General features: G+C 40.0%; 1 protein-coding gene across 8 annotated transcripts in view; it reads right to left on the bottom strand.

Annotated features, from left to right (window-relative positions):
• The window catches only part of LOC122556630 (myotilin), a 144,834-nt gene that overhangs the window by 29,194 nt on the left and 87,769 nt on the right, over positions 1–27,871 (bottom strand). For 5 of the 8 annotated variants that reach the window (XM_087995326.1, XM_043703556.2, XM_043703557.2 and 2 more), the window contains one exon: positions 1,804–1,954. In XM_087995326.1, the coding sequence (XP_087851452.1) occupies positions 1,804–1,954 (151 nt within the window). Of the gene's footprint in view, positions 1–1,803; positions 1,955–2,135; positions 2,640–27,871 lie in introns of those variants that run through there. The other 3 variants (XM_043703560.2, XM_043703561.2, XM_043703555.2) reach the window with 3 other exon arrangements.

Raw genomic sequence — 27,871 nt, 5'->3', positions numbered from 1 at the left:
ATATATGCCAGCCTTTTCATCGCTACTATCTGTTCTGAAGAAGGATCACTGGACGCAAAACAATAATAATGGGGAATCAGGAAATGGAAGAGGGGTTGAATAAATACTTTGTATTAGTCTTTATAGTAAAAGAAACTAATAGTGTACAGCAAATACTAAAATAGTCAGAGGGAAAAGGTGGGGGTGGGGTAAGGAAATTAGCACACCAGAAGAAAAAGAACTATTGACACTAATGGGGCTAAAGGCAATTAAATTCCTTAAGCTTGATGGGTTGTACCCAAGGATTTTAAAGGAGCATCTGCAGCAATAGTGGTGGCTTGGTAATAACCTTTCAAAAATCCTTTGGTTCTGTAAAGGTCTCAGATGATAACCAATTGCCAATGGCTCAGTTGTTTGATTAAAGGCAAAAAAAAATTGCAGATGCTGGAACCCAAGGGAGACAAGCAGGAGGCTGGAAGAACACAGCAAGCCAGACAGCATCAGGAAGTGCAGAAGTCACCGTTTTAGTTATAGTCCTTCTTCAGTTGGTTTGATGGCTGGTTTGCGATGCAGTGATGCCAACAGTGTAGATTCAAACCTGGCATCAGGTAAGGTTATGATGAAGGTCCCACCTTCTCAGTCTTGCTCCTTGCCTGATGTATGGTGACATTCAGGTTAATTAGCTTCCTCAGCTTCATTCCTGATGAAGAACTTATGCTTGAAATGTCAACTCTCCTGCTCCTCGGATGCTGCCTGACCTGCTGTGCTGTTCCAGCGCCACATTCTCGACTCTGATCTCTAGCATCTGAGTCCTCACTTTCTCCTCAGGATAAACCAGGACCAGTTATCTCTCTATAAAGAGGGAGTGGCACTATGGTAAATTTACCTACTTTCTTTCCATCTAATCTATCATGCACTAAATGACTACTATTCAGACACTGCTGATAAATTCAGTTGCTTTGGATCATTTGTCAGGAAAGTTGTTTAATGTTGATAATCTAATCTAAGTAACTGCTTTGTCAAGTTATTGAGCCTTCCAATGTCAGTGGAGAATTAACGTCATGTATTAACACATATCAATTAACTTGTCATGATAATGTGTTTCTTTCCTGTTTAAATCGTTCAGTAACTTCTTCTCATCAGTTGCCCAGAGAGGATATTTAATCTGGTTAGGGTTAGATGTCTAAATCACCATGGCAGTTGTCTGCTGTAACTTTAAGCATGCTTTTCCTATTAACAATTTCCAAGGTCATTTATAAATTTCTGGTGACTGATGAATTTTCAACAATCAGAAGTTTGGATTTGTCCCAAATATGAGAAGTGGATCAATAAAATCAATAGCATAGCAGTAACACATTTAGTAATCAGAACTGTCAATCTAGCAAATTAATTTGAAAAATTTCTTTCAGTTCATAAAATAAGCAGAAATAAATAAATGTGAATGTACATGTCCAATGAAATGATATTGGACTTAATGAAGCAGTTACATGTGTTGCCTTGAATTTCCATCATAATTTGAGGTGGAACATTAAGACTTGGGGAGCTGAGGTTACTACTGTATGGATGTCTAAATTTGATGGGACAAAATGAAGTCGATATCTGCGACTAATTAACCATGTCTCAGAAACTGATGTTATATGATTGTTCTCAAAATGTTAGTTTCAAAGCCTTAGAATGAGCAAAATCAAAGGCTTGTTATATTACTGCAATATATATTTGCAACCAACACTTCCTGTAAAATATTTTAGAAATAATGCTGGGGATGCACTGGAAAAACATCACTCATGAACAATAATCCTAAAATGTACGTGTGTAATCATATACCTGCTGCCCATCGTGCAGAAGCTCACTTTTAGAGCGTAGTTTTCTCTCCAAGTCTTGAATGACAGCATTTTTGGAGCCTTGTATTTGTTCATCACTAGTTGGTTTTGGTGACTTGATAACTTTCTTTCCAGAGTTGCTGGGATATCTATAGCTAATAACAATTTCAATAGCAGTGACTAAACAAAATAAAGTTCTAATTTCTGTTATCAATAACACATTCAAACATTGGGAAATTGTATTGAAACTATGGAAACATTATATTAGAATGAACATTTTGAACTGAAATTTACTTCTTAGTAAGATGTATCATTTTGGGGAAATTTCATACTTACATAGTTTCTGTGGTAGGCAGTTGCATTTCATTTTTTGAAACTGAAATACATTGGGAGGGGAGCACAGAGCTGAGAAAGGCTGCAGGTGACTGAGTGATAGCAGGAGAGAACATATGCTTTGAGGAAGTGCAAGAAGAAGTTTGAGGACTAAAGGAAGAACAAAAATTAAGAGATGATGGTGGACATGCTGGAGTTGACTCTCTATTAGAACCAAATGATGAAGATGCAGTAGAAATTGGAGAGTTTACTGTTGATAATACAGGTGTTTGCTGCCCATTTTGGCTCTGAGATTGCTGGAAGGAGATAGGTAACTGCTGAACATGATAGGGTTTTGTTTGCAAGGTAGAGGAATGCGGAACTAATGAACTTGTGGAGACCACAGATGATACAGACTGGAACTTTGGTTGGCGCTTAGTCTGTGATTGAATGAAATCACTTGGTCGCTCATAGTTGAATGTTGATTGACGCGATGATTGTGAAGATAAGTTGGTCACGCTCATAGCAGTTACTTGTCGGCTTCTTTCACACGGAGACTGAGATCAGGAGATAATGGTTGGACAGTAACTGGTAGTATGCCTGAGAAGGAAGATACGCTGCTTTTGCCTGTTGCCTTTTTGGTGCACTTGCAAATTAGGTGGAGACTGATGCTTGGTATTCTGATGTGCTGGCTAACTAGGTGGAAGAAGGAAAATAATTTTTAAAGAGAGAGATTTATAAGTATTATTTCTAATACAAAAAAAGTATTTTGACATGACATGTTATGCTTGATCTGGTTTTCAATAAATAAATACATTTTCCTATCTGTACTACAACAAACTTAAAACTAGTCTTCCAATCCTGGGACATTACCAGCAGAGGGGTACATTGAACGGCTTGTTCCAAACAGTCAGGCTTAAAAGAGAATCTATTGGGTTTGGCAAGACCTTCTCATTACCAGATGGCAAGTGCATACCCAGTGGGATTGGTGTCCCACATTGGAAACTCTGCAGGAGGTCAGAATAATTTCCAAAATTTAAGAATTGCCACTTCAAAACCTTAAAGCTGTTCTGCGCTTGGTGAATAGTTTCCAATGTTGCAGTATTGCTGAAAGAGGTTTATTTGATTTCATAAAGTCTAATGATATTCAGGAGGTTTTCTTTGATGATATAGTCCTAGAGGAGGCGTAAAGGGTGGTCCTGGCAAGACTGTGATATTTTTAAGAAATAAAGAACATGTTCCTCAGCAAATTCTTAATAGTTCCTCAGAAGGCAGCATTCCACAGTGCCAGAGACAGAAGGTCTGTAAATTTCATCCTCCCACTCACAGCAAGCTTGGGGAAAATACCCTTCTGCTCTGTGCAATGTAAATGGCATAGTAACAAGGAAAATATTACCCACATCAGCAAAGATTTCTGCTGCACAGTATTACAGAACTGCCTTTCATTCAGAACAATACATTAAATCACTTCCCAGGGAGAAATACAAGGCTTCCTCTTCCCACCAGAGGTCTGAATCACAGCTTTGGGTTCTCCCTGAAATGCTCTATCAGAGATTACAGGCTCCAATTTCAGTGTGTTGCTATGCAGAGTGATTGACGAGAGATGATATTGGTCTGGTCTTATTGTTTTTCTGTCTAAATGCCACCCCTCCAATAGAAATTGGTGGAAAGACCAAGGGAATTCTAAAGACAGGTGCAGGACGGGAAGAAGGTCTTTTCAGGGTAAGTGTCCATGTTATCAAATAACCCCATACAAATGCAAAATGAATTAGACCTCTGTTGTTATCAACAAAAAGGTTTAACTTCAATCCAAAAACAATTCTGCTCCTGCGTAGCAGATACATATTGGCTCCAATTTTAACTGTCCTCAACCCGGCTGACTTCAGTCGAGCTATGCAATAAAATTAACAGGAGTTATATACATCTATGGTTCCATTTTCTTCCTGCTGTGCCTTTAATTTAACTCTCAGATGACAAAGGATCCTGTTTTAAATACACAGATCTAGTCTGCTCATGCCATCAGGATGCAAACTGCAATTTTAACCTGGAGCCTGACTCCACCTGGCTAAACCTTCCAGGAGGTGAAAGTGAGGACTGCAGATGCTGGAGATTAGAGAGTGTAAATGAAAGGCTTTTCCCTGAAACGTCGACTAAATCTTCCAGGAGCTGAATCCCAGACCAGAAAGGGCCAGCAGGTGAGTTTTAAACATATATTTCAGGTTTACTGAGGTTCTTCCTGAGGCCCCTGCCTCTCTGGGCCTCAGGAAGAACATTCCTTCCACAGTGTTCCCTCACCCTGACGCTGGTCTGATCCATTCCTTTTCATACCCTTCCAGACTCATCTCCCCTTTCCACACTTCCCTCATCTCCATACTTACCATCCTCTCACTGTGACCAATGGCTTCCTTTTCCCATTAACTGCTGGGATTGTTCCCAAAGGTTTAGCTGTGCACCTGTGGTGCCAAGGCCATGGGCCCAGTGCTGGAAAATGGGATTAGAATATTGAGGTGGTTGTTTTTGACTGATGCAGACATGATAAGCCACAGGGTCTTATTCTGTGTTGGAAATATCTTTAACTCAATGTCTCAGGTTGATCACAAATTCTTAATTGCACCTGACAGTCAGGTAGTTAATATGGTCAGGTACCAGATTGCAATCTGTGCACTTTTATTTAAATTTGGCCCTGTCAAAATGATCACCACAAGTCTCCACATACACTACCTTCCCAGGTTCATCTGCTGGCACTGGGGGGCACTCCTGAACTTTTCCCAATTCTTGTCAATGTAGAAGCCATTATATTTCCAATAAGCACGTCATTTCTAAAATGTTGTTATATTTCTGAAATAAACTTGCAAATCACTGCATCTCTCCTCTTGACTACCATTGCCTATTAGTAGAAATTTAAAGATAAATGTTAAGAGCTGAGGTTACATGATACCATTTTGAACATATGATTAAATGTTAATACATTTAAAACATGGTGGAGAAAACTGTTAAGTTAAAGCTATTAATTCTTTTTGGGTTGCCAGCATTTTTATTAAGCAACCAATTCTTGTGAGCAATAGACAGTGACTGCTATATCTCCAGCCCACTATCTCATCTTCATTAAATCAGCCCTAAGTTTTTTCACAGGACACCCCTAACCTAATTACTGTATCAAAGAAAGTTTTGATGTTTGCGAGATATATTTTCACTTTAAAATAATTGCTTTTCTCCAGGTGACTTGTGACTTATGTATTACTGGAACGCAAATAATTTGTCACAAAGAACTAATATTACAATACTTTAATGAACATAAATAATTATAATTTTTATTATTGACCTTCATTCATAATGTTTGACCTTAGCAATTATATTGACAGATCATTAGTAGAATTGTACTGCTGTAATGCTGCTATTTTGAGTGTAGTTCAAATGCTCATTGGTATGGTAAGAACAAATGTTTCTAATTATAAATGCAGTGGTATTCTTCATGTAGAAGATACAATTTTAGTAAGCAATCGGGCAAGATACCTCCATATTTGGATGGGCATTTAGTGTGATTTTTATTCTTTTTTTATTATATTTTAACTCTTTTTATGCTGAGAAACTTCCTTCATATGTCCGAAGTTATGTTTTTCAATTGGATCATTATGCTTTTGTTGAAATCACATTAGTTTATGGACTGGGAACAGAAGGGATTATGCTGTTCTACTTTAACATTTTGGAGTGACATTTAGTTGATTGTTGCTTCACTAAGAATGAATCTGCTTTACTCTGTTTTATTGACCAAAATTAATATGACCTTCAAAATTATAATACACAAATGTCACATATATTTAAACTTAGCTGCACGTGCTGTCAAATCAGCTAGCTCCATTCACAAAAAAAAGTGGAATGTTAATGGCTGCAAATTATTCTCCCTGTAGATATGGAGGAGTCATGCTTAACTTTCTTCAAAGTATATACTTTCATATTATAGAATTCTAGTTGTTATGCCTTCAGATATGATCAAATCACTGATGTAGTGACTGGCCTTGGGGTCCCCTTTAGTGCTAGTGAACTTGTATGAATGATTTATTGTTTATACAAATGGAATGTTTTGTGGCTCTAAGAAATTGGGCAGGGAGATTTGAATATACATTGTTCCTCATTGATATTATCGACTGGAGTATGAGGAATCAGCACAAAGAGGAAAAAAATACCAAAATTCTTAGGAAGCTGTCCTTTTTCTAGCCTTTTGTCTGAGCTAATGGGATCTCTACTAATAACTGAGGGCTAACCAATGGCATCACGGACCCATCTCTGTTCCTGTTTCAACAGATTAAAGATTTAAGGCAACGCAATTCAGAAATGTGGGGCTGCATTTTCCCATGGAGTCTTGGACCCCAAATCGAGGACCAAATCAGGCTCTTGAGCCAGCACTTGTGAGGCAATCGCAACAAGTTTCCAGAAGTGGCCTCAATTAAGAAATGCCACATCACATGATTGGTATCTCTGAAGCTTGTCACCTCCACCAGCAGGGACAGGCACTGTTGAGGGAGCTGAGAAACCTTAAGAGCATCTCAATAAGGACACACTCTGGAGTCATAAAATAAGCAAACAAATCAGAGGGGCAAATGCAGTTGATCAGTAAGAGCACAGGGGAAATCCTGCTTGTGGCTTCCTCCCTATTTTTCTGACCCCTTTACCTTCAAGCCCACAACCACAGGGCAAGAGTAATCCAGCCCATATTTACTGTAACTAGCAGGCCTCACTCCTACCTTTGGTAGAAGTGTCTTTGCAAGTGGTGACCAGAACCATTTTTGCCCTTATGCAACTGGATATTTTCTGATCAATCACAATAGCACAGTGCAGGCATATTGTTTGTGATGAGGAAGTTGCATTGATTTGCCCTTTCTAGATCGTAAAGTGTCATGAAGGGTGTTGCCCACATGTATCAATTTACATTGTGGGCAAATTCTACAGCACTGGATAAACAGACAACAACCAAACCGAAAGCACTACTCTTCATAACTTTACTTGCTGGTTCTGCTAGACATTTCTCCATGCCTGGACAACATCTAAGTGAATTCAAGAGGAAGGTATTACACCAATGCTCTGTGAAATTATGTTGTAGTTAATCAGTGGCCAGAAAAAATGGTGTCAATATTTACATTAAAACATGAACACATGGATTTATTTCTTATCTATGCATTTTCTTAAGGGTTTGTCCAATATGTTTAAATATTAATTCCTGCCTTATTCTACCAGGTCATTCATGATATTCAAATCCTTTAGGCCAAAATTTTAAAATGGCAATAAATGGAAAATGTAGCTGTAATGCTCAATTGTTTGACTGATTAGGCAATTAAATAACATTCTGAGTTAGCTGCGGTAATCTTAATTCAAAGTGGGGGATGATCTGTTCCAGCCCTCAGAGTATGCGGTCTAGGAGATTTGAGCCAATTTATCTTTTCCATCCCGACTCCAGTCTGAAGCTGACAGGAATGACATGAAGACTTGCCATTGGGAATAGGACCATCGCAGGTTTGCAGCTCATGGCTAGACACCGAACAATAGTCCCAGGCATGACAAGTCAAGCATGAGGAGATGAGGAGTGGTCCGTAAAGACTCTATCATTAAGGCTAAGGTTTGTTTGCTTGTCTGGCCAGGAGGAGAATTTCCAATCCTTGTGCCACAGGCACATTTCAAAAATGAAAAAGCATTGAATAGCTTCTGCTGATTGTTTGGATACAGCGGACACAGGTCTACAAATCAAAACATGCTGGTATCAAATGACTTTGTCAGATTCCAATATTTCAATTAAAACAATAAATGCTGTAGAAACTCAGCAAGTCTGTCGCATACGTTGTGGGAGAAACAGAGTTTTGTTTCGAGTCCAATATGTTTCTTCTTTGATCCTGAAGGGCGAACATCAAGTAGGACAAATGGTGAAGGTGCCCAGAGTAGAAAACAAAGGGAGTGTTAATAATAGTGAAGGAGGGATATGTTTGTGGGGTGTTAATAATACATGTTAATAACAGAAAATAGTTCAACTCTGCCGACAGCAGACCCTTCCAAGCAAGGCATAGGATGGGGGAAGTGGGCGGTAGAGCAGGGAGCAGGGATGTAATCAGAATAGAGGATAGTGATCATGTTGAATTCGATGTTGAATATTGGAGGCTGTAAAGTGCCTTTGCAGAAAATTAGATTATGCTTTCTATTGGTTCCACAGCTACCCGTTTCCTGACCCAAGCTGTGATTAGTGAAGACAATAAACTGAAAGAAGACGTGCAAGGTATGTTTTGTGTTTTGGACAGTGAGAAGGGAGGAGATAAAAAGGCAAGTGATGCATTTTTGCAATTGCAGAGTATCACAGAGGGAGCAGTCCCTGTGAAATGCTGACAGTGGAGGGGAGGAGAAAGTGTGATTGGTGATGGCATCCTACTGGAGATCATGGGAATGGCAGAGGGTGACCCTTTGAATGCAGAGGTTGGTGTGATGGAAGATGAGGACAAGGGTAACACAATCATTGTTCTGGCAGGAGAAGAGATGAGAATGGAAGAGTTTGCTGTCAGTAGAGATGAGCTATTTTCTGCTATTGACACCTATCATACACAGCCCTCCTCTACTACCATTAACACTCCCTTTGTTTATTGCTCTGGGCACTCCCTCACTATTTGTTCCACTTGTACATCATAACGTGTGTCATTTTCCAGTTCTCTTCAGTTCAGAAGAAGTCATATTGCACTCAAAATATTAACTCAATTTCCCTCTCCATAGATGCTCCCATGTATGCTGAGTTCCCACTCTGCAGCATCTACAGGACTTTGTTTTGTAGCCAGTATCAGAACATGGTTACAGCACAGGAGGCCAGTTGACCCATTGTGAATTAACCAGCTCTCTATAAGAGAAACTCAGTTAGCTTCATTTCCTGGCCTCTTCCCTGTGATCCTGCAAATGTTCCCCTTCTCACAATCTCAAATATAATGGGGGCAGAAATGCATTGCCTTTAGTCTGGGCTTCAATTTGACCCCAATTTGCACTGTTAGTTCAAAGCAAGCTGGATTGGAATGAGGATATATGTTTCTGCTCTTATTTGCTGATGTAAACTTTCAGTCCTGGGATCAGTAAAGCACCTGAGGTCATATTTTGCTAGTGCCAAATAAGTTTGGAAGAATTTTAATGCAAGTTCCATTACATCATCTGCTTCAAAGTAGCACAATATACTGGCAGCACGCCTGACCAGGATTAATACAGAAACATAGGAACTAGGAACAGAAGTAGGCCATTCAGATTTCAAGTCTGCTTCACCATTCAATATCATGATCAATCCTTTATCTCATGCCATGTTCTTACCTTCTCTCCATACCCCTAGATGCCTTCAAAATCTAAAAATGTATCCATCTGTTTCTTGAATATATTCAGTGACTTGGCTTCCACAACCTTCTGTGCTAGTGAATGCTACCCTTTCAGCAAAGGTAATTTTCCTCAGCTCAGTCCTCAATGATCTACTTTGTCTCCTGCAACTGTATCCTCTAGTTTTAAACCTGATCCACAGAAAACATCATCCCTGCGTCACGTCTGTCCAGCCCTGTTAGAATATCTTCTGTTTCAATCAGATCTCCTCTCCTCTCATCTCCTCTAGTGAACACAGAACTGGTCAAATCAATCTTTCCTCACAGAACAGTCCTGCTATCCCTATGTCAGGCGAGTAAATCACTGCTGCACTTTTGCTAGGGCAAGTATCTCTTTTCTTAGGTAGGGAAACCAAAACTGCACCCAGTGCCTCAGGTTTCTAAGGTCCTGTTTAACTTCAGTAATAGTTTAAATTCTCTTGCAATAAAGGCTAATACAGGATATACCATTTGTCTGCTTAATTGCTTGCTGCATCTGCCTGTCTACTTTCATTGATTAGCGTACAAGGACAGCATATGCCATTGTACATTCACATCTCTCAATGTATCACCATTTAAATAATACTCTTCTTTTCTACTTTTCACACTGAAGTGTATAACTTCACATTTAGCCATGTTGTTCCATGCCTTTGCCCACTCAGTCATTTTGTCTAAATTACCTTTAAGCCATCTCTTCACAACTCAAAATCCTGCCCAGTTTTGTGTCGTCTGCAAATTTGGAAATGTTGCATTTGGTTCACTCATCCAGGTCTTATATATTAAAAAATGCTGAGGCAAAAGAACTGACCTTGTGATACCCCACTTATCACTGCCTCCTACTCAGAAAAAGACCCCTTTATTCCTATCTGTTTCCTCTCTGCCAACTAATTTTTGATCCAAGCCAATATATTACCCTTCGTCCCACGTGCTGTAAACTTGCTCACCTACCTCTTATGAGTGACCTTTTAATAAGCCTGTTGAAAATCCAAATATGCTACAACCACGTGTCTCCCTTTTCTATTCTACTCGTTACATCCTCAAAAAAATGCTATTTTCTCTCTTTTAATCAAACTGCTGAAATCTACAATGCTCGAAATCCTCAGGCTTGCTGCATTTTCTAACAATTTTATACGTCTCTTCTTTGGATCTTAAACTATCCCTAAATTGTTTTGTAAGCCATGGGTCGAGCTAGATTTTCTCTTTTATTTTTGGACCAGACAGAAATGAATAATTCTTGTATTAATGAATAATTGTTTGGATGAATGATTCTATCACTAATTAGTTCCAATAATCTGTAGAACAAGATGTTTCTTTCTTTTGCATTTCTGAGTATCTGGGACAGGAAATTGTACATTTCATTGCTTGATTTAGTATATATAATCTGTGGAATCATTCAGTAATGACTAACACCAATTTTACTATTATTCAGCCTTCAATGGTAAGCCTGCAGGAGGCCAAGAAGTTTTTAGCATAAAGGTAGTGCTTTAGCGCACAGTAATTACTAAAACATATTCCGTATTTTCAATTTGTAAAAACTTTCTGGGTCTTGCTCACAGATGTGGGCTCTATATGTCAATTTAATGCAAATCAGTTTTAGATTATTAAATTCACAGTATATTTTTGCAATTTATTCATACAAGGTTCCTTCTAAGTCTGTAAAATAACCTTTTATTTAAGATTGTATTGTATTTACATTTTCAGTTCAAATATGAATGCTAAAGGTTTAGTAGAAAAGATTAAGAACCAAACACAGAACTTTAATACAAGAATAATATAGAGACACCAAGAATAACAATTCTGTAGCTTAAATCTCTTCAACTCAGTAACAATATAACTTTAAAACTGTATTTGTAAAGGCATTAAACGTAAAGTTTTTTAAACTATATATGCCTATGCACAGAGATATCAATTAATAGTGCTAATAAATTATTTTTAAATTATATATGAAGAATCAATACTTACTTACCTTAAGAACAAAAAGAACTTTTAAAAGATAATTTCAGTTTCACCTTATAAACATTTTATTTTATATTCTTTCTCTCACCAAATACAAATCAATTGGTTACGTACCTTAATTAGAGATTCCTGTAGGAATTGGTACCTTGGTACGAGCACTATAGAAGCCTTTTTTTAATACTGCTATTTACTGAGAAGTTAAACCTTCAAACTTAGTGCTTGTATATAGTGCAGGCAGTAAGGGGATGACGTTTGGTGAATGATTGATCTATTACTACAGCACTATATCACTTACTCTCTCATCAAAGTAAAAGTCCCTCTTCTCATCAGTCCATATACTGAGGCATGTACAGGATGACCCCACCACCCCACCCAATAGCACCGTGTCATGCAGTGGTGTTGAATTCATTTTCGTTGTCTGCATGCATACAATGTCTTCACATTATAGGTTTTAGTATGCTGTCATCATCATTATAACGTCAATAGTTTTGGCATTAATTCCTAATTTTGAATATCATTTTGTCCTGGTTTACAGAGTCTTCTTTGCTTGCTGTGAAGTCAGTACTCGATCAGGATTCTTTGCTACTGAATGGATGGATGGGTTGGAGAACATCTTTCTAATTTTCCTCTCTCTTTGCAGGAAGCAATTAAACTTCACTCAATCTAGCAGAGATTAGCAGCTCTCTGTACAGTGACCAACTAGTGCAATTCTATGTTGTAGTTTGCTCTAAGTATCTTAGCACATCATGTGGCTGAATATAAAAAATGTGTACATACATTTCTCAGGATTCCTAAAAGCAAAACTCATTTATTGGCAATGCTTGCTGTGGTTTAATACTCTTTCCACCACCGCATTTTCCATTGTGGCAGATGTTTAAAATGCTTTCAAAGAACAATGTTGACATTATAGACAGTCAGGAGGCTGGTTGAGACCCTTCACTGTTGATTTCTCCACCTCTTGGTGCTGCCTGGCTTGCTGTGTGCTTCCAGTCTCCTGCTTGTCTACTTTGGATTCCAGCATCTGCAGTTTTTTTTTGTCTCCAACCAATGTTGACATTATAACTTAGTTGTGATGTTTTTTGGCAGAATCTTATCCTACAGTTGTTCAAAGGTGACTGGACCAAGAGTGGACATTTCTGTCACATTTTCATCTATGTGGGAATTAATATTTATGCCAATTTGCAGATCTAGTATCCATGGCATTAACATTTTCCTCTAAAAAATACTTAAAGTATTCATATCTGTCAGAATGCTATTTACAAACTTTCCATAAATGTGCAACACACTACTTCTTGAATGCACATATATTATTAATGTAATTGTAAGAGTTTACTATATATGGAGTCATACTGTCAGGCTGTTTCATTACAAACAAGTTTCCTTTCTGCAATAATCCAAGGCTAGGCTACAAGCTAATCTCATTTTGCTAGAATTGGCACTCTCAGCAACATGAAGGGTGTTAAAAGAGCTTTCAAAGTCTGATGATCATGGGCTAAAATGTGGTAAAAGCTTTGTTTTGAAGATGTGGACACTCTCACCTGCAACCTCAAAATGTTTAAATAATTAAAATTTCCTGTCTCGGGTGCAACTCAGTCATAATCTATGGGAAACTGGTGAGTGTATAAATGTAGACTTACAATCACATCTAGCCATTGTACAACTGGATTGATGGTACGGTACAAACATAGATTTGAATTTCCAATTTATGCATAAATTTAACAAAATTATGATTTTAATTTTATTACCAGAGAATTACGAAGTAGGCAATAGTATATTACAGCACATTTCTCGGATTCTACATAATAAGTGCAGACAATGTCACAACGTTAAGATGAGAAATAAAATATATGCAGGTTCTAAAGTTTGCAATGCCACCTAAGGATACAAATTCGTCTTGATCACTGACACAAAATGGGTGCTATAGAACTGGCCCATTATATACCATGTCTGATATTCAGTTTAACTGACTTCAATGGAGCTAACAATTAAATGCTTTGTATAATGGGCAGTTGATTGGAGAACGACTGCTTTGCACCATCACATGAGAGATTTCAACCCAAATTGTTCGAGTGCAGAGACCAGAAACACTCTTATTTTGAAGTGAGAAACTCATTTCTTTTTTCAGGCTGCCTGCTGAATTCTGAGAGCAAATGTGTCTCAATCCGTCTATTCACTGGCTCCTTTGTGACAGCACCTCCCATTTTTCCCACTTCAGCTGCTTTAGTCATTGTTATGTTGCTGCTTATTCTCAGAAAGTTTTACGGGATCCTAACTGCTCCAAGTAAAATCAGGAGAAATGTTTCAAACATCCTTTTTGATGCATTTAAAAAAAAATTAAGTTACAATCTGTCATTGGATTGAGCGGATGTCATTTACTGACCTTTAGTATGAACAGTTTGCCACCTATTGATAGATTGTAATTCAGTGATGCAAGGCTAAACAGAAATAGAAATAATGCATACAGACTCAGTTGAAATGAAGTGGTGTCACAATCAAGTCGATAAAGTACATTAATAATGTTTACTTATAAAAAAACTTGCATTTGTTTACATTAACTATTAAGTTGGATCAAAATGTGTTCTTTTAAAGTAAAATATACTTTAACCTGTTTGTTAAATACTTTCAGATGTTTTGCATCTTTTGTTAACCCAAAATGGAAAACACATCACATCCTTGCAACCACCACCAGCCCCAATCACAATTCATACTCACTACTGAATGTTGCAGTAATTATCTGAATAACGTGGATTTTACTAACCTAAAACAGGCTGTACAGTTTCATATCTATTCCTTTGTTTAGGCTGCAAATAAGCATTCTTCAACTTTATTGCACAACATCAACATATTTCCTTCATATCAACATATTCTCCCTCACATTTACATATAGGTGACATACTAATGTCACTGGCAAAAGTGAGGACTGCAGATGCTGGAAATCAGAGTCTAGAATAGAGTGGTGCTGGAAAAGCACAGCAGGTCTGGCAGCATCTGAGGAGCAGGAAAATCGACATTTTGGACAAAGGCCCTTCATTAGGACTGAAGGCAGGGAGCCTCCAGAGTGGAGAGATCCTTTTCCAGCACCACTCTAATCTAGTACTAATGTCACTGGACCATTAATCCAGAGGCCCAGGCTACTGCCACGTGGTGTGGGTTCAAATCTCACCACAGAAGCTGGTGGAATTTGAATTCACAGTGACTGTGAAATTATTTTTGATAGACCTGAAAACTCATCTGGCTGCTTTAGGGAAAGAATCTGCCATCCTTAGTAGGTCTGGCCTACAAGTGACTCCAGACCCACAGCAATGTGATTGACTTGTAACTACCCTCTGAAATAGCTCAGCAAGCCTATAATTAGGGCTAGGCAATAAATGCTGGCCGTGCCAGCGACAGCCACTTTCAATCAAAGAATGAAAGAACGATCCAGCTTCCCCTGAATGTATCCATGTTATTTTATGTTCCAAATATTAGCAAGTTCCATAATCTTAGTGCTCTGCGTTGGATGTTTAACTTGAATTTCTTATTGGATTAGTTAGTAATTGAACTTTACTGTTTAGATTAGATTAGATTGCTTACAGTGTGGAAACAGGCCCTTCGGCCCAACAAGTCCACACCGACCCGCTGAAGCGCAACCCACCCAGACCCATTTACCCCTGCTCCTAACACTACGGGCAATTTAGCATGGCCAATTCACCTAACCTGCACATTTTTGGACTGTGGGAGGAAACCGGAGCACCCGGAGGAAACCCACGCAGACACAGGGAGAATGTGCAAACTCCACACAGTCAGTCGCTTGAGGCGGGAATTGAACCTGGGTCTCTGGAATTGAACCCGGGTCTCTGGCGCTGTGAGGCAGCAGTAGTGACTGTGTCATGTTTTTAGCTCCTAATATAATAATAATGGTCTAACACACATTGCATACTTGACACTCTCAAATGAAAAATGTGAAATATTTTTGCATTCAGCTGCATTGCTCCATAGGAAGATAGTGATGCAACACAATCTAATTTCAATATTTATCTATAATGGATAATGTATTTTTAATATAGAGTCATAGAGTCTTACAGCATGGAAACAGACCCGTTGGCCCAACCAGTCCATGCCGAATATAATCCCAAACTAAACTAGTCCCACTTGCCTGCTCCTGGCCCATATCCCTCCAAACCTTTCCTATTCACATATCTATCCACGTGTCTTTTTTGCCACTGTTTACCTATTATTTACTTATCTATGCTATTTAACTATGTGATCTGCCTGTGTTACTCGCAACTCAAAGCTTTTTACTGTGCCTTAGTACATGTGACAATAAGTTCAATTCAATTCAATTCATTTCAATTCAATTTAATGTAGTAACTGTACCTGCATCCACTTTCTCAGGAAGTTCGTTCCACAAGTGAGCCACCCTCTGTGTAAAAAACTTACCCCCAAGTCTTCTTTAAATCTCTCTCCTCTCATCTTAAAAAATGTGCCCCCTAGTTTTGAAATCACCCATCCTTGGGAAAAGACAACTATCTTGTACTTTGGACTAATGTTACCAAATCAATCATCTTGATTTTTAGTATTAATTTTCTCCCAACATTCCAAAGACGTGCACGTCAGGTGAATTGACCATGCTAAATTGACCATAGTTGTTCGGTGCATTAGTCAGAGGGGGGGGTGGGTTACTCTTCAGAGGGTCGGTGTGGACTTGTTGGGCCAAAGGGCCTGTTTCCACACTGTCGGGAATCTAATCTAATCTCACAGTCTCGGAGATCTGTCTCCAGCTTAACCAATATCAAAAGTGATATAGCACTAATCAAGGTAGGTGAATGTGTGAATAGAGGATAATGAGATCAGCAATATCCAATGGTGTTTCATAGAATGAGTATTATTATAGAAAAGGATAGTAATTGATCACAAAACACTCCTCAAAGTATCAAATAGAAAAAAATGTTATAATCTGTGATTTGAGATCACAGCAGAGCAAGTAGAATCGTGACAATAGCAGGAAGTACTATGAGTGACGAATTTCCAGTGTGTACTTCAATCTTTGCTGTGACTGTCTCTGCAGGAGTTGGGAAATAGAGACTATATGGGGATTTGTCTATTTAACAGTTCACCAGGCTAATCTGAAATATGTCAAAAGGAGATTAAAAAGTTTTGTACAATTAATTTTGATATTGTCATGAAATTCAAATATTAGAATTATTAACCTTTAATTCCATTGGCTTATTTACTACCTGGGAATTCTGTTTAAAAGGAAACACCTTTAAATGAGTCAAGGCATTTTATTTACAAAATGTCTTTGGAGGTCATAAGACTTATGTGAGAGGCTGACTTTCTAAAAATCTCTGACATAGCTTATGTTCAGTTGGCAACAGAGAGGGAAAATGGAATGATGGCCTTTATTTCAAAGGGAATGGAATATAAAACTAGGGAGTTTCACTAAAACCAGACAAGGTACTAGTCAGACCACGTCTGGAAAACTCTGAACAGTTTTTGATCTCTTCTCTAAGGAAAGGTTCACTGGCATTGGAGGACATTCAGAGAAGGTTCACAAGGCTGATACTAGGTGTGAAGGAACTGTCTTATGAAGAGAAGTTGAGTCAGTTGGGCCCGTGCTTGTTTGAATCTAGAAGAACGAGAGGCATCCCTATTGAACTTTACAAGATTCTTAGGAGACTTGACAAGGCTGCTGTGGAGAAGTTGTTACCCGTTGTGGGAAAGTCTATGACCAGAGAGCAAATTGCAAACTAAGGGGTCACACATTTAGGATAGAGATGAGGAGCAATTTCTTCTCTTAGAGGATTATGGATGTGTAGAATTCTTTACTACTGTTGTGACTGTGTCATTAAGTACTTTCAAGATTGAGATAGATTTTTAATCGAGGAGAAAGTGAGGTCTGCAGACGCTGGAGATCAAAGCTGAAACTTTATTGCTGGAACAGCACAGCAGGTCAGGCAGCATCTAGGGAACAGAAGATTCGACGTTTCGGGCACATGCCCTTCTTAGGGCATGTGCCCGAAACGTCGAATCTTCTGTTCCCTAGATGCTGCCTGACCTGCTGTGCTGTTCCAGCAATAAAGTTTCAGCATAGATTTTTAATCACCCAGAGGATTTAAAGGTTCTGGGCCAAAGGCAGGAAAGTGATGTGGAGGATTATCCAATCAGTTACGATCTCATTAAATGTCAGAGCAGATTTGAGGGGTTGAATGGCCTACATCTGCTTCTGTCTTCTGGTATTAAGAATAGGCACCTGTTGGTAAGTGTTGGTATCTGTGAGCAGTGAGTTTGCCTTTTCAATGTACTGTGTTCTGTTTAGGATGATGGTAATGCGCCCTTTGCCTGTAGGTAGGATAACAATGTTTCTGTCTTTTCTGAATCCTTCTAGTTCCTTCCTTTTCTTTGTGTTGAGGGTGTTCCCTTCCTTCTTCCTGCTTAATGTTGGTGCATCTGTCTGTCTAATGGTCTGCTGAGTTTCTTCAGTGAGTCTGTTGTCTTTCAGGGTTGATTCTAATGCTGCTAAGAAGTCCTTTTTATCCATGTCTCTTTGGTTGTAGTTCATCCCTCTTACTAGGACGGCTTTTTCTGTGTCTATTAGTGGTCGGTTCGATAGGTTTTTAATCCAAGTTTCTGAATTGTCTGTTGTTCTTTTGTGTGAGCTTGTCCAGTTTTTCTTGTAGGGATAGCTTTTTTCTTTTTCTTGGTCTGCTGTTGTTTGATGCTGTTGGCTCGTTCTAGTGTGCTTGTCCATTCATGGTCTGTCCTGTTGGTGTATAAAGTTTTTTGGTGCAAATTTCCTGATTGTGGAGTCGGTTGTGGGCATTGTTAATCATTTCTGTCAACATTCTGCAGCCGTTCTGTTTTGATACTCCTCTGGCTTGTGGGCTGTTGAGCGGTAGTCTGTACTTGGGACATTTTGGTAATAACTGTTTCCTGAGGCATTCATATAGGAAATACAGTTGTTTGCGGATGGCGCTCAGTTGGACGGCGTTGGTTTCCCATCTTCGGGCTAGTTATAGCATACTGCGCCCATAGGTGTTTGTGATTTTTGAGAAGATTTGTAGTTCAGGTTGAATTGAATTGAATTGAATTTATTGTCACGTGTACCGAGGCACAGTGAAAAGCTTTGTCTTGCGAGCAATGCAGGCAGATCACAGAGTTAAATAGCATAGATAAGTAAATAATAGGTAAACAGTGGAAAAAACAAAAACACAGGTAGAGGCGAATGCTAAGAGTTTGTGGGGTTTGTTTTGCCACCATGCCAGGTAACATCATCAGTGAGCCTCCCACCTTCTATTTATGTGTCTTGGTCTCTTAAAGTGGGTGATATTATTTCTGGTCTTTTTCTCAGAGGTTGGTAAATGGGGTCCAAATCAACATGCTTATTGATGGAGTTCCGGCTTCCAGGAATTCCCTTGTGTATCTCTGATTAGCCGGTCCTAGGATAGATGTGTTATCCCAGTTGAAGTGGTGTCCTCTTTCGTCTGTACGTAAGGATACCAGTGATATATGGCAATTGTAAGCTATTGAATGAGACTCAATTTGTGAAAAGCTATGATTATAAACTTAGGAACAAGCTACTGCAGATGCTTAAATCTGTACTGAAAACAACAAATGCTGGAGATCACAGCAGGTCAGACAGCATCCATGGAGAAAGAGCAAGCTAATGCTTCAAGTCGAGATGACTCTTTATTAGAGCTGAGGTGAAGCTTCACTTCAACTCTGATGAGTCATCTATACTCAAAACATTAGCTTGCTTTTTCTCCATGGATGCTGTCTGACCCGCTGTGATCTCCATTATGTGTTAATGTAAAGGGACAGTGGGAAACACAAGCACTGGTAGAAAGGTGATATTGTGATATCTAGATTTAAAATCTTCCACATGTTAATGTTTGAGACCCAGCTATCAAATTTATATAGCGCAAGGAGTGGAACTTAAAATGGGACCCTTTACAAATGTCAATCGTAGCAACTTAAGATAGTGAAAAAGGCATGTGGTATGCTTTCCTTTATTGGTCAGAGTATTGAGTACAGGAGTTCGGAGGTCATGTTGTGGCTGTATAGGACATTGGTTAGGCCACTTTTGGAATATTGTAATTCTGGTCTCCTTGTGAAACTTGAAAGAGTCCTGGTCTCCTTGTGAAACCTTATAGAGGTTTATAAAATCATGAGGGGCATGGATAGGATAAATAGACAAAGTTTTTTCCCTGGGGTGGAGGAGTCCAGAACTAGAGGGTGAGAGGGGAAAGATATAAAAGAGACCTAAGGGGCAACTTTTTCACGCAGAGAGTGGTACGTAAATGGAATGAGCTGCCACAGGAAGTGGTGGGGCGAGTATAATTGCAACATTTAAAAGGCATCTGGATGGATATATGAATAGGAAGGGTTTGGAGGGATATGGGCCGGGTGCTGGCAGATGGGACTAGATTGGGTTGGGATATCTGGTCGGCATGGACATCTCTATGACATTATGACTCTTTATTGGTTAAAGGAGGGAATAACATCAAGGAGACTTATGTGATGGAGTAACAGTAGTTTTCTCTCCATATTTCAAACTCGGACTCTATCTCTGTTACAAGTTACACCACAGAGATAGAGAATCTGAAACTAAAAGGCACATAAAGTGTCATAGCAGCCACTTTGGAAAAGGACTGACTGCAGTTTAAAGGAGACTGTCTCCAGAGGAACAAGCAGCTCACATGAGCTGCAATACTACTGGATATAAAGACCACCAAAGGAAATTTAGAATGTATAATTCTTTTACTTGTGACATTTATTTTTTCAATTCCACCTCTCCACTGTATAGTATGTTCAACTTTTCAAGCTATGGTGTGTGTATAAAATGGAGGATTTGAGACTTTTTTGGACCTCTTTTATAAACCTATACTTGAGTTGGTTTATAAGCTCTGTACAATTCCCAACCACAGTCAAGATTGTTAGCAGTAATCAGTCAAGTTGGCAGACATGTTGCTGTATGGCACAGTGCTATGTCAATGTAACATTTGCGGTATGTGCCAGCAGCTGTCTCAGCAAATACACTGCATATGCTTCAACTAAGTGGCCAAGTCTCAAAGACAAAGGGGGTCAGGTCAAGGGAGACATCACTCAGTCAGGTGGTCCTGACAAAGTCAGTTGGTGGTCTCCTCCAATATATCAGCCCAGTGATTTGGACACGGTCAGTCAGCTGCTTAATGCAGTCAGGGCTAAGGGGCTGTAACTTTGCAGACTAGGGAGTGAGCCATAGTCAGTTCGACAGGTCCAGTGAACCAGCCCTGGGGAAAGAGTGAAGTAAGATCCACTCTGAGAAAGTGATGTGAGACTTTCAAAGGGCATTAAACAGGTGCCCAAATATGACAGGTGAAAGACTTGTGTTATCACAAAATGCTGTATGAGCACCTTACACATTGACCGACTGTCAACTACAAGTCCTGACCCCATGCATTATTGACCACATTATTCAGCATGACAAATCAATGCTAAAATGGCTGTGAGGTATGAGCAATGTCTTGTAAATGGAAAGTTTCACCCTCGTTGCCAAATAGCAAATACCTTCCATGATTTCACTGCCTGCTCGAGGTGCAGGAATTGCACATTTTACAACTTGGACTATAAACTGTCCAGGCCATTATCCTCCAGTTAATGCTGCCTTTTCTGAGTACTGTGAGGGTTGGAGTGGTAGGGAGAAGTTCTCCTTATTGTTGCTACTCATTCATGCCCTGACTATATATGCATTATAAGACTTCAGCAACAGATTTCTGAATCAGGACAATGATAAAAAAGAAGTCCGCGTAGAGGCATCCCACTGTCCTTCTTTTCAGGGCCATCATGTCGCCATGTTTAGAGCATGTTGTTCAAATGTTATTTGTGTTTGCTGTGACTGCTGAAGGATCTTATTGCTGAGAAGTTGTTTCATTTCTGATATTGCCCGTATAGGCTTATTGGAACCGTCACCAAAGGATCTAGACACAGAAGATGTGGTCATCCGTGTGGCTGCTACACTAAGAGATGCTGCACAGGAATGGATGACTAACACTTACATCTGGAAAGCCAGGACATGCATCAACTTCCAGTAGATGTGGAGCTGCCTCATGATGTGGTGAAATTGTGAGAGAGCCACCATCTCTCATCTTCCATGGATTGCCATCAGATGAGAGAGGGGCAGTGGGGATTCTCTGTCCAGAGGTCAAAACTCCATGTCATGTTGTCCAAAGTATCTGTATGCAATATCTTCTTCTGCTAGGGCCACGGAGGTCAACTCTGGGATTTCATACCAGATCCATGCAGGCAGAGCATGCTGCTTGATCCTAGGAATCTCTGCTCCAGACAACTTGAGGATGCATCAAGGCTATGGGACAGCAGATGAGGATCCATGAGAGCTGCAGCATGTGATGGTAAGGATGTTCTTCAGACTGAAGAGCACCTCCAGCATCATATAGCACAGCTACGCTGGCCAAAGCAATGTCGACTGGACTTCCTTGTATTTTGAAGCTGCTCGGGCCAGCATCCCAACTTCAAGAGCAGCATCATGCTTTGATCATTCTGTCCAGTTCATCTGTTTAATAAAAAGTTAAAGTGACAAATGGATGGAAACCTTCACACCATTTGAACAGCATCCTCCAAATATTGGGACATGGAAGATCCTGAAAACGAGGCCAGTGGGATGCCTCTACATGGACTTCTGATGCTCCTTCATTCAATAAAGACAAGGACTCTTGCTGTTATGGGCTTGAAGGGGAAAATGCCATTTTTCAGACAGAGTTTGAACATTGTGTGGCTCGAAGGCTGGCCAGTCACTCAAACTTCATTCTTGTACCTGCAGCGAAGGTGACATTTGCTCTCAACAGCTGATGATGAGGAGTGAACACATACTTACAACTGTGATAACATATTTCAAATGAAGGATGAATCCTGCCACCGAAATGTCCTCAGAAGGTTGTTCTCCTCCTGTTTCCTCCCACTGTCCTGGGGTACACAGATAGAGGGCAGGGAGCCTGCCTTCAAACATAAGAATTAGGAGCTGGAGTAGGCCGTCCGACCCTTCGAGCCCGCTCCGCCATTCAATAAGAATATGGCTGATCTTTTCATGGCCTCAGCTCCATTTACCCGCCCTCCCACCATAACCCTGAATTCTTCATTATTCAAAAAAAAATCGATCTTAGCTTTAAAAATATTTACTGAAGTAGCATCAACTACTTCACTGGGAAGGGAATTCCATAGATTCACAACTTTCTGGGTGAAGAAGTTCCTTATCAATTCAGTCCTAAATCTGCTCCTCCTAATTTTTAAGCTATGCCCTCTTGTCGTAGTTTCACCAGCCAGTGGAAACAACCTCTCTACGTCTATCTTATGTATTTCCTTCATAATTTTAGATGTTTCTGTAAGATCCCCCCTCATTCTTCTAAATTCCAATGAATATAATCCCAGTCTACTCAGTCTGTCCTCATAAGCCAACTCCCTCAACTCTGGGATCAACCTAGTGAACCTCCTCTGCACCCCCTCCAGTGCCAGTACATCCTTTCTCAAGTATGGAGACCAAAACTGCATACAGTACTCCAGGTGTGGCCTCACCAACACCTTATACAGCTACAACGTGACTTCCCTGCTTTTACACTCAATCCCTTTAGCAGTGAAGGACAAAATTCCATTTGCCTTTCTAAATACTGTTGTACCTACAGACCAACCTTCTGTAATTCATGCACAAGGACACTAAGGTCCCTTTGCACAGCAGCATGCTGCAACTTTTTACCTTTCAAGTCCTTTTTACTGTTATTCCTACCAAAATGGATGACTTCGCATTTATTAACATAGTACTCCATCTGCCAGACCTTTGCCCATTCACTCAAAATATCTATGTTCCTCTGCAAAGTTTCACAGTCCTCTGCACACTTTGCTCTGCCACTCATCTTAGTGTCATCTGCAAACTTTGACACACTAAATGTGATCCCCAACTCCAAATCATCTATATAAATTGTGAATAATTGCAGTCCCAACACGGATGCCTGAGGCACACCACGAGTTACTGATTGCCAAACAGAATAGCACTCATTTATCTTCACTTTTTGCTTCCAGTCAACCAATCCTCTATCCATGCTAATACTTTACCCATAATGCCATGCCTCTTTATCTTATGCAGCAGCCTCTTGTGTGGCACCTTGCAATGGAGCCTGCTGGTCTCAGAGTTTCGATTGGGTGACATTGTGGTTGTTTGTGGCTAGTTGGTACACTCTTGCTGGGACTGCCCTATCCAGATGATGATTGATCCTCCTCGGCTTGAACTCCCACAGAGTTAAGGGTGTCAGGCAGGGTGGAGCTGGAATGTCACCTATCTCTGCAGTGTCCTGACAGGAGACTACTAGGAATTTTGAATGTGGTTCCTTCTCTGGCTGGGCATCAATTGGTGCCACCCTGTCTCCATATGAGGAAGGGGCACCTGGAGTGGGGGCAAGTCTCTCATTCCCCTGTCACCTTGCCATTGGTACACAGCACCAGTGTCCGAGCAATAAAGCGAGGCCTGCATGGACTCCAAACAGACATTGACTGTACTCGAATAAAAGCAAAACACTATGGATGGTGGAAAACCAAAATAGAAAGAGTAAGCGGGCTGGAAACTCTCCACAACTCTAGCAGCATCCCTGGAGAGAGAAACAGAGTTAATGTTCCAGCATTTCAAGTCCAATTTGATTCTGACGAAGAGTCATACCAGATGCAAAATGCTAACACTGTTTTTCTCTCCACCATGCTACCAGACTTGTTGAATTTCTCCATGGGCGCGTTTTATTTTTATGCAAGCTGAGTGCGCTGGGCTTGGCTGTTCACATGACAGAGGCAGTACGGTACAAACAGCATTGGTGGGGTCCTCCAACCTGCTGAATCAGTTTTCCGAGTGCATCCAGGAAGCCTGCCTACTTGCTCCTGTGTCTGTTTGTGCATTTGTATGAAGTTCTCAGTGGTTGATCTTGGGGTCACTTCTTGCCTAGGGTTGAGCAGGTAACAAATATCAGTAATAGTAAACATAATTTAAATGTGTTTTTATTGTTTCCTTCAATTAATGCTTGAAATGCTGGCAGACCCAGGAAGGTTCCAGCCATCTTGGATTAGCTCAGTGGTTGTGTTCTCATCGCTCAGTTAAAAAAAAAAGTTGTTTTTTTTTGATGCATTCCTGCCAGCCTCTGTAAACAAAGACTGGAATCTAGCTTTGGCGACTGGATTGAGCTGTTTGGATGCCATAACTCACTAGCTCAGTGATAATGAAGCCTGACTTCCAATATTAGATATGTGTCAGGCCCAGTGATTGATCCCTGCTGTCCATTTATAGGTGCATTGCAATTTCCAGGCTACAAGATGTTTATTGTTCAGCCTAACAGAAAAAAAAATGTAATATAATACAGTTGGCAGAGGATACATTAAATATTTAACAACAAAAAGGACCTAATTTAGTACAGAAATTCTGCAATGATTTGTTTAAGCACAATCTCCTTAAAGGGGCAACAGCATTGCAATTTCACAGAGATATTTCTTATGAAAACTCAAAGCACTACTGTAAACGGAGCTAAAATTTAAAATTATAACCTGAATAAATGACATAAAAACTGCAGCTTCTTAAAAACCCTGGCCCTAGTTGTAATAAAACAAATTTCCACTAGAGGGATCTAAGAAAGAGTTGTTCTCTCGGTAGACTGCCTACCCATGCTGTTTTAAAATGTTCTCAGCGGTGATGCAGCAATCGCCATAGGCCACACAGTTTCTGGTCCGCCTACTCCATGTCTGAGGAATACCACAATAAAGCAGCATTTTGACCCTTATATTCCCAATTTCCTTCAGGTTGCATGACGTTTTGAAAAAATTGCAAAGAATCTTTCTCCTGAACACCGGTGCTGTACAAGTTGGGCACGGTTATAAAACAGACTGCCCTCATGAAGAGTGAAAGTGTCAGAAGCAGTAGAGTAATTGAAGCGTCCACAATAATCAGGCCCCAAAGATTTGGAAACAGTGGAACAAAGTACAACTTGAACTGAAATGAGAAAATGCTGGTTCAAATGCTGGATACTTTGAAGACATTAGATTAGTATGACAGTGATGCCACCATTTCCCTGCATGAGGTTTGCGAAGTCGATAGCAATGTCCAAGTTAACGAGTCAGATTTACTAATGCTGGGAATTAGAAGATATTGTAACAACAGACCTTACTGATCATTGGCCTTACTCTACCTGTTGCTACTGTTGTACAAGTCCGATTAAGTTTGCATCTTGATAAAAGTAAAGAGTTGACAAAGGCTGGGATTTTCTCATCAACTGGTGATCATATGTAGGTAACACCCACAAGCTGAAGGCCAATGGGAGCACCTGACAATGTTCCTGAGGGTGGAATCAGAATTGGTTGCTGCCAGACCTACTATCAAATTAAGGACAGAGACCTGTCTGTTTACATATGATAGTGATAGCTGACAGGTCTCTGTCCTTAACTTGAAAGTGGAGATGAGTTTGCTGCTGCGACATTTGGAAGCTGCTGGATGCCACTGTGATCCAGAGTGAACACGCCGGCAGTCAGTGTTTGCAGTTTGAGGAACTTCAGGTTTGAGTTGGGGAGTTGGAGTCTGAGCTGCAGGCATTGAACTATGTCAAGGAAGGGGAAAGTTACTTGAACACTTTGCTCCAGAGGGGAGTCGCACCATTCAAATTAGATAATTCAAAGTTGTTCTGTGATCAGGGACAGGAGGGTTTGTTTGCAGGTAAGGATGGTATGAGGACCCAGGGAGTAAAATTGAGGAGCCTCAGTCCTGCAATTGTTCAACAGTTAAGGGGTTCTTGAAAGCTGTGTGAACAAAAGTGGGGACTACAGGGAGCATGGGCAAACTGACCACTTTGGTACAGGGGGTTTTTCAAGTAGGGAGCAGAAATGCGAAGGCATTAGTGGAAAGGGACAGTACAATTAGAGGGAGAGATACTGCTCTCTGCAGACATGAGCAGGAGTTCCGAAGGCGGTGTTGCCCACCAGTTGCCAAGTTTAAGGGCATCTCCTTGAGTCTGAGAACTTGGAGGTGGGGTGGGGAAGGGTCCAGTAGTCATTATCCAGCCTGGTATCAACAACACTAATTGGATTAGAAAGGAAGTTCTGTTGAAAGACTTTGAACAGTTAGGACCTAAATTAGATTGCAGAAACTCCAAGGTAATAATCTCTGGATACTATCTGAGCCATGAGCAAACTGGCAAAGGGTAAATATGTCAAACTATTAAACGTGTGACTCAAAGATTGGTGTGTGAAGGATTTGGCCATCTTTGTCTATGAATCACGAAGAGCTAGCATCTAGTTCAGCAGGTAATAGGGAAGACTAAAGGAATGTTGGTTTTTATTTCAAAGGGTGTGGAGTATAAAAGTAGGAATATTTTGCTAAAACTATACAAAGCATGAGTTAGGCTGCAGATGGAATACACTAAATAGTTTTGGGCCCCTTATCGAAGGACAGATATACTGGCATTGAAGGCAGTCTAGTGACGGTTCACGAGGCTGATCTCAGATACAGAGGAATTGTCTTGTGAGAAGAGGTTGAGGAGGTTGGCCCTGTACTGAATGGAATATACAAGAATGAGAGGTGATCTTATTGAAACATTCCGAAGGGACCTGACTGGGTAGATGCAGAAAGATTGCTTCCATTTAAGGATGGGTCAAGGAGCAAAAGACAGGTGTCAGAATAAGGGGTCGCACATTTAAGACACAGGTGAGGAGAATTTTCTTCTTTTTATTATATTTTCTGTTTCCCTTTTAAAAGTGATTCCATTATTTTTCCAATAGGTTCTCCAAGCTCCTGGGCAATTCAAAAAGGTAGCGAGGCTTGAACATATTCCTTTCCATTGTGGAAAATGGCTCTCTGCGTGTAAATGTTATGTTGATTCTTGCAAGTGTATATGATACCACTGCAAATTCAACTGATTATTTTAAAATGGTTGTCAGCGCTGTCCAAAGACACAATCCCATTGAACAGTATACATTTTGTTTGCGTTTTGAAAGCACAGGCTAGTTGAGTACAGTCTGCACTCCACCTATTATAAACAACTGAGGAACATGCTGTTTGATTTGTTCACTAAGATGTATATGCTACATACCTGGCATTAGATGAGCACTGAAATTAATATGCAATGTTGTTTAATTGTATGGCAGCAAGACACCTTTTTGGACTGATGCTAACATCTTTGTGAAAAATACTTGCATCGCGACTGCGTAGCAGAGATATATAATGGCTTAACCTGTTGTTCAAATTTTTCAGATACTTTGCCTTTCCCTTGTAATTGGAAAGTGTAAGCTTTGTCTAAAGCTGTGAATAATGAGCTGATTAGGAAATCCATTGTCCCATGAGATAGGTTTGATGGGTTTTATTTCTGCATCAAGCTTTAACATAGGTCTCCTCCCGTTTCATCCACCTCCTCTCAGACTTTTAACATACCATGCTATTCCCTTTCCTCACGTACTTAG

Source organism: Chiloscyllium plagiosum, unplaced genomic scaffold (assembly GCF_037043375.1).
Source record: "Chiloscyllium plagiosum isolate Xiang-an unplaced genomic scaffold, Cpla_swu_hap1 HiC_scaffold_16, whole genome shotgun sequence".
In the NCBI taxonomy this organism is placed as follows: domain Eukaryota; kingdom Metazoa; phylum Chordata; class Chondrichthyes; order Orectolobiformes; family Hemiscylliidae; genus Chiloscyllium; species Chiloscyllium plagiosum.
This window is presented reverse-complemented; position numbering and strand designations above follow the sequence as displayed.